At 40.2% G+C, this 16112-nt stretch overlaps 1 protein-coding gene across 3 annotated transcripts; it reads left to right on the top strand.

Moving 5' to 3' along the window:
• The first annotated feature begins 1992 nt into the window (after positions 1-1992).
• Positions 1993-15835, top strand: kctd12b (potassium channel tetramerisation domain containing 12b). 3 transcript variants are annotated; one of them, XR_013787954.1, is made up of 2 exons: positions 1993-3735; positions 4174-4908. XR_013787954.1 is itself a non-coding variant. In XM_079480488.1 (2 exons), exons 1-2 carry the CDS (start codon positions 2484-2486, stop codon positions 15285-15287), a joined length of 1302 nt encoding a protein of 433 aa, XP_079336614.1. In that variant the 5' UTR covers positions 2032-2483; the 3' UTR covers positions 15288-15835. The 3 variants fall into 3 exon arrangements, 1 of the variants encoding a protein (XP_079336614.1); XR_013787955.1 differs by having other exon boundaries at positions 2009-3760; XM_079480488.1 differs by lacking the exon at positions 4174-4908 and adding an exon at positions 14824-15835 and having other exon boundaries at positions 2032-3321.
• The last annotated feature ends 277 nt before the right edge of the window (positions 15836-16112 follow it).

Raw genomic sequence — 16112 nt, 5'->3', positions numbered from 1 at the left:
GTTTCCATCCTAAACCCACCCCTAAACCTAGGATTTTACAAGATCTTGGCATGCCTATGCACATGCCCATAGCAAGTATTCCATCCATCCATTGTCTTCTGCTTTATCCGGGGCCGGGTCGCGGGGGCAGCAGTCTAAGTAGAGATGCCCAGACATCCCTCACCCTAGACACTTCCTCCAGCTCTTTCGGGGGGACACCGAGGCGTTCCCAGGCCAGCCGGGAGACATAATCCCACCAGCGTGTCCTAGGTCTTCCAGGGAAGGCGTCCAGGAGGCATCCGGAACAGATGCCCAAGCCACCTCAACTGACCCCTCTCGATGTGGAGGAGCAGCGGCTCTACTCCGAGCTCCTCCCGGGCAACAGAGCTTCTCACCCTATCTCTTAAGGGATCGCCCAGCCACCCTGCGGAGGAAGCTCATTTCGGCCGCCTGTATCCGGGATCTTGTCCTTTCGGTCATGACCCAAAGCTCATGGCCATAGGTGAGAGTAGGAACGTAGATTGACAGCAAGTATTCCAATAAATACAAAATAAAGAATTAAGATTATGTCAGCCCCGCATAACTTTCCCTTGTGCCATATAATTAAAAGGTTGAATGGATTATGTTAAAGCATAAAGCTAAATCTCTCTTCATGCAGCTAAATACCTGCTGTTACAGAATTTTAACGGCCACTCGTGCTAGTGTATTTATTTACCCCATTATTTCTAATATTTATCTCTAACGGAACCAGATATTAAACATCAACTGGCTGCGCTGATGAAATCACACAATTGTTTACAACCAAGTAAAGACATTTGTTTCACTCAGCTCTGATGATGCAGTGGGATTATGTGCCACGCTCAGGGAAACAGAGATCCTGGCTCAGGGCCTCACACCAAACCAACAACTTTCCTGTCTGCCTTCATAAACCGCTGCCACTACATTCCATACACCTATATTTGAAAAACATTTTAGCCTTTAAAATATATATATATATATATATATAATATATAAACATTATTTCATAATTACTTTCAATCCAGCAATCAAGGTTATTCATTAAAAAGTGATAATCACCTTCTTTTACAGTTTTTTGATAAAAGTAATCTTCTTGTCCAAGCACATTCTCTTCTTTACATTCAGTTTGTGAAAAAATACTGTATGTAGAGTATTTACAGTATAAACTGTACTATATGCATTTTTATTTTATCGCATAGAGCTTCACAAATGTAATAAATATTTCTTGCATCTATACATGCTTTAGCAAGGTTAAAGTGACGTTTCACCCAAGAATCCTGTCATCATTTGCTCCCCCTCATGTCAATTCATATCTGTATAAATTACTTTGTTCTGATGAACACAGACAAAGATATTTGGAAGAATGTTAACAAAACTGCCATAGTAAGAAAGATGAAATGGTAGTCAAAGTTTCCTTAATTTTTCAAAATAGCTCACTTTGTGTTCAACAGAACAAAGAAAATACAACAGTTTTTTCCTACTAACATTATGAACCAGCAGCTCTCACAGCAGGACCATGTACACAAATATGAGCGATTAAAAGGCTTCTTTGCGATGCCCTGCAAGAACCATTTGGGTTGAGAAAGAGCCTTTCTGGACATTCAGAGAGAAACTAATGTGACTCAAACCATAGAGTGAAACATTATATTTGTGCACTAGATGTCAGTGTTTGCTTGTATTTCACAACTGTGTTATATGTAGGCTACACTTGTCATTGGTACTAACTAAACGTGTTTATTCTGATCGTTATGATAATGCAGCATGTGTTTTTTATCATAATAAAAGTATGGATTCACAAAACAGTTATTTCAAATGAATAAAATTGCAGAGGAAATAGAGTTACAGCCACAACACAAAAATGAAACGAAAACTAAATACATAATAGTATTAAGGAAAAACAATCAAAAGAGACGCCGTAGAGAGTCATAAAACAGAATTAGACTTGTATGCTGGGCGGTGCTGAAGACGTCAGAGCAGAGGGGGCGGAGACAGCGCACGTCAATATTATGGTGCAGTAGCAGCGCGCGCTCAGTCAGTGCCTGAGGTACCACTCATCCTTTGACAGAAATGGACCCTCAGCCATTTTTATTCACGTTTATTATTTCGCGTGACCATTTATCGCATTTGACCATGTCAACACATTACTCTCACGCACAACACGTCTGTTTTAACAGTGTTTGCTGAGTAACCGTGAGACGGGATACGGGATTTTCTCCATGTTTTGGAGAGAGAGATTACGGACATGGACAAATGAAAGGGACATCATCTGAACACTAGAAGTCACTGCGTGGTAAGCTTTCCTGAATCACTTACATCACATTCGATATCTGAACTCATCTTTTTCCGAAGGACTTTTTTATCTTGACATTGTGAATCCAGTGTCAGGGTTGACTTTTCAGCTCCGTTCAGAAAAACATTTTCCCGCACACTGTAGGCCTATATTTAGTTTCCAGGTGGAAGCAGGCTGAAGCTTTACTGATTGAGATATGGCTTTAGCGGACAATGCTGTTGAGGAGATGGCTTTTCCAGACATCATTGAGCTAAACGTCGGGGGCCAGGTGTATATAACTCGCTACTCAACTTTAACAAGTGTGCCAGACTCCCTCCTGTGGGAGATGTTCTGTCAGAAGAACACCAAAGGCTTGGCCCGTGACACCAAGGGTCGCTTTTTCGTGGACAGAGATGGCTTTCTTTTCCGTTACATTCTGGACTATATGCGGGACCGGCAGCTCGTCCTTCCCGACCATTTCCCGGAGCGAGGACGACTGCAGAGAGAGGCCGAGTTCTTTAACCTCCCTGAACTTGTCAAACTGTTAGCCCCGAAGGTCAGTAAGCAGAACTCTTTGGGCGATGAAGCCTGCCAGAGCGACACCGAGGAGTCCTCACCCAGCGCTGACTTTGCCCGCAATCTGGCCTCCCTGGGGGCGACTGCGGCAGCCTGTTCCAGCCTGGCATCGGTCGGAGGCGACGGCAAACGCTCCGGATTCATCACAATCGGCTACCGGGGCTCCTACACTCTTGGCCGTGACAGCCAAACAGATGCAAAGTTCAGGCGGGTGGCTCGGATTATGGTGTGCGGGAAAACCTCTCTTGCCAAGGAGGTTTTTGGGGAAACGTTGAACGAAAGCCGCGACCCTGATCGCCCGCCGGAGCGCTACACCTCCCGCTATTATCTCAAGTTTACTTTCTTGGAGCAAGCTTTTGACAGGTTAGCCGAAGCCGGCTTCCACATGGTGGCCTGCAACTCCACAGGGACTTGCGCCTTTGCCCACGAGCAGACTGACGATAAAATCTGGACCAGCTACACCGAATACGTATTCTACCGTGAGTGACCTCAAACTTGTGTTCCAGCGCCTCCTCCCTGAGATCACCTTCAGTAGATGTAGAGGACCCTCAATTCCCAACCTCCATCCAGACTTTCCCTCAACTCTGAGCCCTTAATGCTTTTTACCTGCTGATTTCAAGTAACCTTTCCTTCGAACGTTTTCCTCTTGCCAAAAGATTGCCTTCCCTCATATGTAACCGTGCTGTTTCAGCTTTTGTGTACTGTTGATCTTGATTTATGTCGTCCAGCTAGAAAGTTGGACACTTAACTGCTTAAACTAGCAAGTTAGCCATTTAGAAGGGCTTGGAAAGTTTCTTTATTATACAGTAGACTGAATACATTTTTCCTTCAAGATGTATTTTGATGTTTTTAAGATGCTGGGCGGTTTGACTATAGGATCATTATAGTCTTGTGTATCCTATTAATGGGGCCAAATAAGTAAAAAGGGATACTTCACCCAAAAATTCTGTCATCATTTCTCACCATCGAGTTGTTCCAAATCTGCTTAAACGTCTTTGTTTTGTTGAACACAGAAAGATATTTGGAGGATGATTATAACCAAACAGAATTTTCCCCCATTGACTCCCATAGTAGGAAAAAACACTTGATCATTTTTTTGTTCTGTTGAACACAAAAGAAGACATTTTGAAGAATGTAAAGCAAAAACAGTTCTGGGGCACTTTTGAACACCATTGTAATTTTTCCTACTATGGGAGTCAATTGGGGCAAAATCTGTTTGGTTATAAGCGATCTTCAAAATATCTGAGTTCATCAGAACAAAGAAATAGATAGAGATTTATAACAACTCAAAGGAGAGTCAATGATGACAGAATTTACATTTTTGGGTGAAGTATCCCTTTAAGGAAGAACTAGATGTCTCAAAAAGGTTTAATCACAATATGTCCACTGCTTTTCAATGTTAACTAGTGGGCTTGTGATATTAAAAGGTCAAATAGAAAATTAGAAAAAATTACCAGTTGCACATATTCAAATGATTTTAAATAATCAGAAACTGCGACATGGAAATATTAGTTGGTGGCGAATCGTGTTGTGTTTTTATGCGTTCAGTGTTTTGTTTGGCTGTGTTTAACAGATCACAGAACACAAGTTTTCAGTCCACATTTCAAATAGCAATGTTTTTGAGTTCAAATGTGTCACTCAGATGCATGTTTGCTGATTTAAATGACATTTTTCTGTGAATGAACAGTTAACCTGTTCCTCATATTGATTCACGTATATTTTGATAATATCGTTAGTTACTTTGTCATCTAGTAAATGTTACTCGCCATACTGTGACATTGTTTGTGTTGCTTTTTGGCAGAGTTGCGTTACGAGCTTTAAATGAAAGATTTCCAGGTAATTCTACAAACACATTTGTTATGATCTCGGGCTACAGTTGACATGCACTGTATTTATTCATTCTTTTCATTTGTGCTATGTGCAGGCATTAAAATCCTCTGAGATCTCAATTTACTGGTCATCTTTAAAAGGTTGTGTGCGCAGAGCATTGTTAGTAATGAAATGCTAACCTCACAGTGTCTTTATCAAAGCATGAATAAAAACATAGTTCGATATTTTGTCCTAAATATTATGTCTGTTTTACTTTTCAAATGTCAAAATGTTGTCATTACCTCCATTGTTTAGAGAAAAGCTTGATAGAGAGAGAGAGGGGGGGGGGGTAATGCCTTCACACCACTAGGCTACATTAAATAACATCAGCGGTTGAGTTGTGGTCTGCTGCTCCAATTCATCACAAATGTGTTCAGGAAGAGTTCAGGCAGGCTGGTCAAGTACACCAGACTCCAGGCAGATTTCTCTATGGACCTCGCTTCAAGCACAGGGAAGTATTATGGGGTGTCCACAAAGGTCTGGCCAAGTATAGAACTGGGATATATTATGTAAAGACAGTCAAGTCCTTTAAACGTTTTACGATGGAGCTTAAAACCATCTTGTACTCTCAATTGATCACTTATTAAGAATCGTTATTGATTTGTCAAAATTGTGTTGATTTTGGATCCATATTAAAGGCAGTAGACAGAGATCAAACTTTCTTAGGTTTCTATAGCTTGATTTTGTTTATTCCGATGTATAAACACTAGCAGTGTTAATGATTGATATTTGTACTCATATGCACGTTGCTTGTTAAAGGAGAAAAGCATTAAATAAGACATTTTTATTCCCAAACCCATTTCTCTACATTCTCTTATCAAATGTTTTCTCAACGTCTTTCTTGTAGCTGTTTAATTTGGTATATAGAAACTTTAAAGCGTGAACATAGGCACGGCCAGTATGAAAACCAGGACGGGACTATATCCCGCTTGGATTACTCAAAGCAGATTACCCAACTAGTTTTTGTGTCACTGTGTTCTAATCTCTCCATTTAAAACAGCCAACACACATTTTTCCTCCAATAAGAAATGATTGGCACCAACATATTTAAATTTCCTTTCCTGCTTGGTAAACATAGAAATAATGTATGTTCAGGCTCAGACAGGTATCAGACAGCCTGTGGTGATTCTGGGACTGTAGATTGTAGGCTCTCTCTCTCAGTATGAGCAATGTCATCATGGGTATCAAAGTTACATGGAATATACTGTAAAAGGCCATGACATAAATGCTTTAAACACCAGCTGGATCCGGATTAACATCTGCGTTGAAAAACAACGACACCAAACAAATTAACTTAAATTCACAGTCGTAAAGTGGAGGCTAGTGAAGATGCTGTAATCTGACATCATACCCTAACTGCACCCTCATCTTCCTGAATCACTGATGATATACTGAGGGTCAACACAAAATTAGATTTTTACTATTTACATTACTGATCATTACAATTCAAGAGTCCAAGTAAAAAAAATCTTTATACAGTAGCCTTTCATGGAAATTAATGTGAATTTGAACCAAGAATTTCCCTTTATTTCTTTGGCCGCCAATCCATCTTATTTGTGGCTGTACTTTCTTACCTAATGTGTTATTGGACAAAACCAGGCAGCACATTACATTTTATGTGAATGTCAGGAAGGCATCAAGGCACAAGACTTTCTGTCTCCTGAGATACCTTCATATGGTTGATTTATTTTGTATCCTTTATTGTCTTTCATGCACCACTGTAGTATGCAGTTTTGTATACATTTATGTTCAATTTTCACTTTAAATTACTTTTGATTGCATTTCTAGTGAGAATATAGTGTTGTATCTTTTTAATTTGTGATTGAATATTAAAGGAGCAATGTGGAGATTTTTGCTGCATCTATCAGTGAGGTTGTGACCAGCAGCTCACTCCACCCTCCCTTTCAAAGCACTATGGCGCTCTCACAGGACAAAGATGTCGTCGCGTTTCACTACTTTGCTGAAGGAGAGAACCCATTTACGAAATGCATTCTGTAGAGCAGTTTGTCCGTTTAGGGCTACTGTAGAAACAACATGACAAATGTCAGCTGCCTAAGCTTTTAGATGCAGTCTAACAGTGTGTTCATCCTTCACTCCGGCAATCATTTTAATTGTAACATTATGTGCTGATGTTATTTATAGTGTCCAGGCACAGCTGTTTGCAGTGGAACAGTCATCTGTGAACTCCAGCGAGAGGCTGTTGTGTGCCGTTGAGGTTAGGAGGGGGCTAAAATGAGCAGCTTTACTAATGAAAAGGGGCAGTGAGGGACAGAAGAAACTTCTGCTGAGGGTGACAAAGAAAGAAGGAAACTTCCATGGAGTGATGAAAAAAGCTTTTCATTTGCTTCTTTTGATGCATTCTTTCCGTCTTCCATTATGAAATATATTAGTTTATGCCAGAATTCAAATCACACATGAAGTTTGAGTGAAAGAGTGTAATGAGGGTTGTAGCCTAGGCAAATGGATGGCTTAAGCCAATCTAGAGTCTATTTGGGTTTAGGGGGTGTAAAACCCTGGGAGCCAATCCAGGATCCTGTAGAGAAGAAGAGGGGGCCAAATACTGAACCCAGCGGGTACCCCAGTGTTTAGTTATTGTATCCTAGAGACCCCTACTCTCCAAGATACCCTAGATGACCTGTGTGGTGTTTTGGTCGCGAGGACACAGTTAAAGGTCAGTTTCCCTGTCATATGTTCTCTTTTGGTCCTGATGGTTTTCTGGTGGAGCACGTGGCTAAAATTAGTGTTCGTTTGCCATGTGTTTTTATTCCTTTGTGTTCTGTCTTGTGTCAGATGTGGTATTTTCCACTGTCAAGTTTCGCCGGCTGTCTTGTTGATCTGTTCCTATTCCAGGCCAGCCACTCTCCAGGGTTTACACTAGGCTTGTGCTGGTGATACATTTTTATGTTGCGATAATTGATGAAGCTTTATTACGGTAGTCGATATTATGACGTGATTAAATGCATTACAAAAATACAGTAGGTCGAAAACATAAGTAAACTTCAGTGTTACTGTGTGTTCACATAGAGCGCGAATGAGGCGTCAAAAACGCGCTATTCGCGAGTAGTTTGACGCTTGAACATTTTGTGTTTACTCGCTTCATTCGCGTCATTCGCTTCATTCGCTTCATTCGCGTCATTCGCGCTATTCGCGCATGAAAAACGCGTCATTCGCGCTATTCGCGTCATTCGCGAGTGAAATTCGCTTCACGAAAATGTTTTTACAATTTACCGGATTCTCCGACCTCCTCACTCACTTTCTTCCAAGCAAGATCCTTTTTATTCCTATTTTTATGAACACGTATCATATAGCTCCGGGTGTCCACACACTGAGATGAGCGTGTCCTCCATTTTTTATTTCTGCCTCTCCTCGCTACGTCGTCTACGTCACTACTCAAGCAGGCTCCTGATTGGTTAACGCGGCGCGAATTTCCGCCAAAGTTCAGATTTTTCAACTCGCGCGATTCGCGCGATTTGCTTCATTCGCGTCATTCGCGCAATTCGCGTCATTCGCGCCATTCGCGCAATTCGCGTCATTCGCGTCATTCGCGCCGCCTCATTCGCGCTATTCGCGCCGCAAGCGCGTCTATCGCGTCTTTACATTGACTTAACATGTAAATCACTCGCGCTTGACGCCTCATTCGCGCTCGGTGTGAACACACAGTTATAGTGTCAACAAAAAGTTTAATACGTCTTTTAAATATCAACCAATAATAAGAAATAATAGGAAAATAAAGCTTAATGATAATTTGTCAGATGTTTAATGAAATATAATAAATATATCTTTGATTACTTACTAGAATTTAGTAAAGGAGCAACACATGTAATAGTGATGATTAAGCTAAAGATGTCCACTTTACTTATACTAATTTTTGCTGTACAATAGTGTATTAAACATACATAGTCAAATACAAATGTAACGATAATATTCATGGCTTGAAAATTAAATGGTAATTTGACTGACACGTCACTATACACTATAAATAATGACCTGTCATTATCAGTACAACAATAGTGCTAATTCATGTTTTTTTCCCAGATAGCAAGCAGTAGGATAGCTAATATAGTTTAAAAGACATTTAAAATCAGCATTCTGGGGCAATCTACGATAGTGTTGAGTCCCATCTTCAACTTGAAATCAAACGAATTGTTCTGCCACACTGCCGGTGTAAACTACATAAACTGCTATCAGTGGCTTACTGCATTTTATTTGTTAAATTACGAGACGCAAACTTGAACATATCTAGCGGACCAAGCTAACTCTGCAACTGTCAGGAATAGAAATGGCAATAATCCATGCCATTTTGACATTTTAGTTCGGCAACTTGTTTCTATGTAGTATTCAGAAACACGTAAATATGAGAAGTGGCGTAACAACTCATATTTCACCTTAGGCCGGACTCGGCAGCGATCCATTTACGCCATTCTTCTCAACGTGGGGCTGTTGAAAAAATATGGGACAATCTTTTTTACAGTGATTTGAAGTGCCCGCGGTAACACTACTGTGGATTTTTACTACCATGGTGTACCGTATTACCGAACGTTTACACAATGTACGTTTCCGTTCAGGAACTCTGTGCTGGTGTTTGATACTGAACCTTTAAACGGCCATAGATGGCCAATTTTACTGACAACCAGCCCGAAACCAATCAAATGCTGTCTAGAAGCTTGAAAAAAAGAGCAATAACTTTATAGTTTTGATGACAACTCTTATTCTAAACTGCAGAAAAACAGTCATAATGTGTCTGAAGTTCTTACATATTGCCACCTGTGAATTCAAACACCATATTGTCGCACAGAACTGTGAAGCTGGGGTGCAGACAGCATTACATGTTAAAGCGTAAGCAAAATGGGAATCATCTCGACCATCTGGAGACTTCAGGCTTTAATCTGCCCTCTAATAGTCAATAATCTCAAGAGATCTTCAGTAGTCTGACCCAATAGGATTAACCAGCGTGGCCTGCAGCCTCTTAGCCAAATGCTGCCTGGGACTTTGACCTGTACCGCGGCTTCTGTCTGCATAACGTGTTGCTTATGAGCATGCAGATTGCCAAAAAAATGAGGCTTTTACATGGATTACTGTTTATTTTTGTCACTCTTTCAAGATCAGCCCCTCTTGCGTTTATAACACAGTGAGTCAGATGAAGACTGGCATGTGTATGATGCTTTAAGAATCTGTCACGGTCCTGGCAGCTATAACTGCAGTGCTGCAGATAAATAAGGGACTCGGGGAGAAAGTTCAAAGAGAATTATAAGACAAATATTGACACAGTGGGATTAATTACAGGCCCTGTCTACATTGTTCAGAAAACACTTGAGGGAGAGCAGACAGGCATTGCACAGATGGAGGAATGTGAACAACACGGATACTTCCGCCACAGCAGTGTTTCTCTCTTCCCTGTTATTTTTACACACAGCAGAATAACACACCAGAAGTCACAGGGCTATCATGGTGAATATGCATTTAGGATTCCAGGTCAAGTTGGATTTCTCTGTGGTATATAAAGAAATATCGATTCAAACCCAGTGCATTTTGCCCTCTGTAGCACATATGAAGCCAATATGAGCCGTAGTCATGGAGACGAAACTGACACGTCTGACAGGTCACAGACTCTTAACCAGCACTGCGTGAACTTCACATTACGCAAACGCTCAGACATTTGAAGATCTATTTCTGGCTTTAAGTCATATAATATCTAGAGTACATTTCCTAAAACTGGATCAAATTGATCGCCGTTTCCCATAGTTGCAATAGTTGTGCGGTGTCAGGCCGGTTATGAAACTCAAACTCATGGAGCAGCGTTTTAATAAAGCCACGATGTTGTTTACACTACGCACATGTTGAATACAATGAAATGGATTGTGCAACATTTCAAGAGAAAGCTAAAAAGCGTCCTTTGTGTTGTAGGAGCGAACTATGAATCGTGTCAACACACATCATGGTGGTGAAAAGAGCATCTGACTTTATTTATGTTCAAAGATTTGCGAAGGAGGATAAATAGTCCTGCACGTATTCAGCCATGAATAACCCTCTGTAACCATCATAATTGAGTGATGTGGTGGGTGATGTTTTATGTACATCACGTGCCTTTGTGGTACTACCCGGCTTATCAGCTTTACGCAAGCATGACATGAGTTGAACTACTGCTAGAGATTAGTGAAGGTTAGTAAGTTAGTAAAGCATGGCTACACTAGTCTCATTTCAAAACACTGTTATCAATGTTCACATCCATTTTCTCTAATGTACTGTATGTCAGTTTGTTTTAGTGTAGTGGTAGTTGTGTGATCATTTTGTGTGTATAGCACTAGTGTTTGGTTTATCTCCAGTTTGTCTTTGTATACTGTTTGATGGTTGTTGTTCTTTGTGTGTTTTGTCCCTCTGTACCTGTTTATTCCTCTTTTGGATTATAAGAAAATTCACACATTGCCTTTGGCTCCAATTTGCTATCACTCATTACAGAATGCCGCAGACGCTATTGACGGAGTTGAATGGTGTGGAATAGCTTGTTAAATCTGCTTTGTGAACATGATTCTGGTGATTGTTTCACACTCAAACACACACATGCATGCACATGCATTACACATTCATGTTTCTCATAAAAGTGCTGTAAAAATGCGCCATGACAACAGATGGACTGCCCGGAGGACAAGATACTTTAAACTACTTTTAGATTTTACCAGGGCAATGATGAATCTGACATTTCCTCTTTGGGGGCACCAGCATGTACTTTTTTGGAGGATTTTTTGACAGGAATGCAATATAATATACACACACACCTTACACAATGAAGCGTTATGTTTTTATTACCTCAGAATGAGATCTACATACAGTACACTGCTGGTCCCCTTACATGAATTCTCCATGTTGTTTCTACAGTAGCCCTGAACTGACAAACGGCTCTACAGAACTCTATATGTATTATCCATTAAGAGGTGCATGTGAGAGGTTACACATTTAATCTCCTTTACGGCTCAGACAAATTCTTCAACACAACAAACCTTTGGCGGATTCAATACGCGTGGAGGAATGCAGGGGTTTATGTGTGTGAGTTAAAGCAGATGAAATCGTGCCAGAGCTTCAACACAGATGAAAGCCATGGACATCTTTGTATCGCCACATCCAGGGTTCCTCACACCTCATGCTGCAAGCACGCATCATGAGGCATGAAGTCTTCCAAGGGTTTTCCCAGCCTTCTCATTATCCTAACTTACAAATCAACACCACCAAACCGTGAGAGTGAAGAATACAACTCTCATCATGTCATGCTTTTAAGTGCCAAACTTTACTTTGAAGAGTTGTGTTGACTTCATTATGTTGATAAGTACAGAAACAATGTAACTTAAATATCTGTGGTAATTTGTTTACACCAATATTTGAGTCATAGTAACTCAATGTAATTGTCTCAGTTACGTAATTTGTCAAGATGCAAGATGTTAACACTCCTCGCCAAACATAACATTTCAAACTCTGTGTTAGGTGTTTCAAAAGATGAAAACTAAATTGTTTAACATGTTTATCATGAAACGTGAGCTGTGAGATTTGGGACTACATGAAAGATGTGTGCTGTGTTAAGAGCAGCATTGCTGAAACTGGGTTGAGGTTTACCCTTTCCCAGCATGATTTTCATGGTACTGGATAATGAGAGAAAACCTGTTAATGTGTTTTAATCAAAATGAGAACAGACGATGGTAATCTTTCATATTCTGTTTTCTAGGTATTTTAAAGAGTTCTGGTTATGTTGGAACTTTCATATGGTTAACACTGTGCAGAAGAGCGTTTGCCTTTTTTTTATTTAGCTGTCAATCTTAAAATGATTTTATTTATATATGTTAAGAATCTTGTTCTTCTGGCAACCCGTTAACAGCAAGCTGACTGTGTATTATTATGAAAATGTATTTATTGATGTGTAAGCTGAAACATTATATTTGCTACACGACCACATGACAACAACTACATTTACATTTAAGCATTTGGCAGAAGCTTTTATCCAAAGTGCATTGCATCATCCTATACATTTGTTTCAAGGTATGTGCAATCCCCTAGGATCCAACACACAACCTTGGTAGCACCACGCTCTTACCTCTGAGCTAGGAAAGCAAAAGGGTATTCCCATTTTTGTGAATTCTAGCAAACTGTGAGTGACGTCATTGGACCGTTCCAAGTTGGCGGACACGTCTACGTGTCTGAAGTGAACAAATGAGGCACATAGTAATATATATCAATGGAAAAACCTAAGAGTATTTAATTTTGAAGACATTTTGTAAGTGTTTAACCCAATATAGTTTGTTAGTTGAACTTGATTTTGTTAGTTATCTCTACAATATTTTTCATGGTGGCGCCAAAAATGATCTGGACACATAAATCACACCTACAAATGAACATGGCCAGTGGCATAGGGCCTGGGCAAAAATGAGCGGACACCTTCACACAGAGTCCTTTACTTGTCTACATATTCCTTAAGATGTATACATACCGCCTGTGACTCTGTCACTGTATGTCTTGCACTATGAGGTCATCAGAAAGCATTTCAATTGTAAATTGTAACAGTTATAAACAGACACTGCAGTGGCTGAAAGTCGCTCATCATTTGCATAAAGTTGAACAACCCTTCACTTTGTCGCTTCACTAGACACGCCCACTTCTTGTCGCCAATGGCTTATAGGCCCTTTTCACATGACGTCACGCATCTTCCGTTCTGCCGCGAAGCAGTGTATCGTTACTTCCGCCAGCGCCTCAGAATGGAGTTTACACAGCTGACACAAATACGGCTAGATGACAAGTCACTTACGACAAGATCAAACGCTAGATAACGGATACAAATTCTTCGATGAAGGTCTTCTTATAAAGGTAAGTGTTTTGTATTCTTTTTGCGTTAGCGAAGGGGCTAGGATAAGTACTTGAATAAGTGTTCTGTCAGTCAATAATGTTATGAAATATTAACATGCCTGATAGTAAACACAATAATAATCTTACCAATGTCTTGACCACTCGAATTTTGAGTCGCTGTTGTTAAATTTTAGTGCGACGGCAAAATGGAAGATCTTCTTCTAACGGAAGTTATGGTACACTGTTTGCGAAACGGCGAAAGTACAATGACGTCATTGTGAAAAGGGCCTATTGTTACCAATTGAAATGAATGAGATCATGTCGCTCCCAATTGCAGGATATAGCCAAAAGCAAATTAACACGCTCAATACTTCAACTAGAATCTTTCCATAGTTTCGGCAGTCCCTGTATTGCACTTTGTGAGCACATTTTAAGCTTATTACCAGTAAAAAGAGAAAAACACATTTCGGTTCTTTCCTTTTGTTAATTTATCTGGTTGATTGATTAAAGTATTGATAGAAAATATCCATAGTTCACATGGGTGATAAACTTAACCTGTGGTCACTCCGCTCCAGCATTCAATTGCTCTTTGCATTTCAATAAAGCTTTTAAAAGTGAGACTTAAGGCTCGAAATATTCTTTCAAAGCAGAGGCAAGGCTTTGATAATGCAGACAGAAAGGGGACAATGTGACTGGATATTCTGTGTGAAGTCTCTTTGGCCACTGCAGGAGAGAGACCTCCGGCTGAATGACCTCTACACTGTTTATCATGCTGAAAAGACCAGCTTAGTTCCATGGATGGTTTATGACAGTGCTTGTTTTAGTGCATTGGTATGGTGTGTGTTCTTTCTGAAAGACAACATTAGTAGAAATTAAGAAATGTTTCGTTCCTTTCAAGGGCTTAGTTGGCAACAATTTTGGTTTATTACACCAAAGACATTGAGATCCCTTGAAAGCAAACTGAACTCATTAAAAAAATGTAGTGAAGCTCTCTTACAATGTGCATCCTGAACACAAAATACAGGTCATAAATCCCCTAGTTCATCACGCTTCTTTCTATTACAAATTTTCTGTATTGGTATACAGTACAGTGTAAATGTTCTACTATTTAAAAAATGGTAAAATATCTGAATCAGGTTTTGTAAAGGAGAATAAGCATCGTCAGAGTCTGATTGTGACATCAACACCAACTTCTGAAAACACCCGGAGGATGTCCCTTATGCTTTTGCCCCGTGAAATACAAACATTTAAGCATTGTAATTCATATAGTTATTGTTTTCTGTCGACAGGAGGCAAAGCATCCATGTCAACCTACATAAGTGAAGGAGGTATTGACAGCACACTGGAGGAGACAGTGTGTAACCTACGTACAGCCTCCATCGGTAGCCTGGATGACACTAACGTTACCCTGGAACCGGAAACTCAATCTCATCCAGACCCACCCGTATCCCAAGTCCTGGACAGTCCTGAACCCCCTGTGCACTCAGAGCTGAGCAGCCCACCAGTACCCATCAACAGTCCCGCCCGGCCCACCACCCTGCCTCTGAAAACATTACCCCGAGCCACCCCCACCTCCATTACCAGAGAGAACGGTGGTCCGCCGGGCAGAGACCCTGAGGAGGAGGAGAGAAAGCTGATGGACGAAGAGCTAAAGAAGTGCATCGAGGATTTTAGGAAAATACGCATTCCCAAACTTTTCCCTGACCGCAAAAGACACTGGCAGAGTGATCTGCTCAAAAAACACAATGCATAATGTTTTTGACTTTGGGCTTCAGAGACTCTTGAAACTGACACAACGTTGAAGCATTTCACACACAAAAGACAAATTATCTCTGTTCCAAAACTTAGAGAACTTAGAAGTGGTTGCAGAAACTTCAATCCCATAATGCTGTGCAAATCTTTATACACGTATTCACTGAGTGTTCACTTACAAAAGTTACCTAGGATTTAGTAAGCGTAGAAACCCTTTTTTGGTCTATTGATTACTATGTGATATTTGTATAGTGTTAAATACTATTGTGTAAAAAGTAGTAAAAACTGGTATATTCAAATAAGTGACAATTTCTTATATTTTCTTTTATTTGTACTCACGACAATCCTAAAATGGCTGTTACACTGGCAGTCTGCCTTGAAACGTAAACATTTTAGAATGATTTCATGACAATGAGCTTAACCATAAAGACGACTAATATCTGCTGCGTGTTTATCGACTGAATTAGCTATTTGGTTGTCTTGTATAGCTGCTTTGATGCAATGCAAATTGTGAAAGCGCTATAAATAAATGACATTGAATTGAATGACAGTGATCGTGCAGGGTTCGTGTTTGTGACCGATCCTATAAGAGACACGCTAACATCTCCAAAACACAGCGCCAGAAATAGAAGAAATCACAACATTAACATATTTAGCAACTGGAGAAATGCAGCTATGCAGCACCTTCTATAGTGATCACACAAACAAGTACAGAACTAACAGAAACTTATTGTGTAATGTACGTTGACATTAACAGCATGGTTAATAAAAAATGAATCTCGGTTCTCAGCTAAATGCATACACTATTGGATTTTCAATTCATCCA

Source organism: Barbatula barbatula (assembly GCF_947034865.1).
Source record: "Barbatula barbatula genome assembly, chromosome: 18".
Classification (NCBI taxonomy): Eukaryota; Metazoa; Chordata; class Actinopteri; order Cypriniformes; family Nemacheilidae; genus Barbatula; species Barbatula barbatula.
This window is presented reverse-complemented; position numbering and strand designations above follow the sequence as displayed.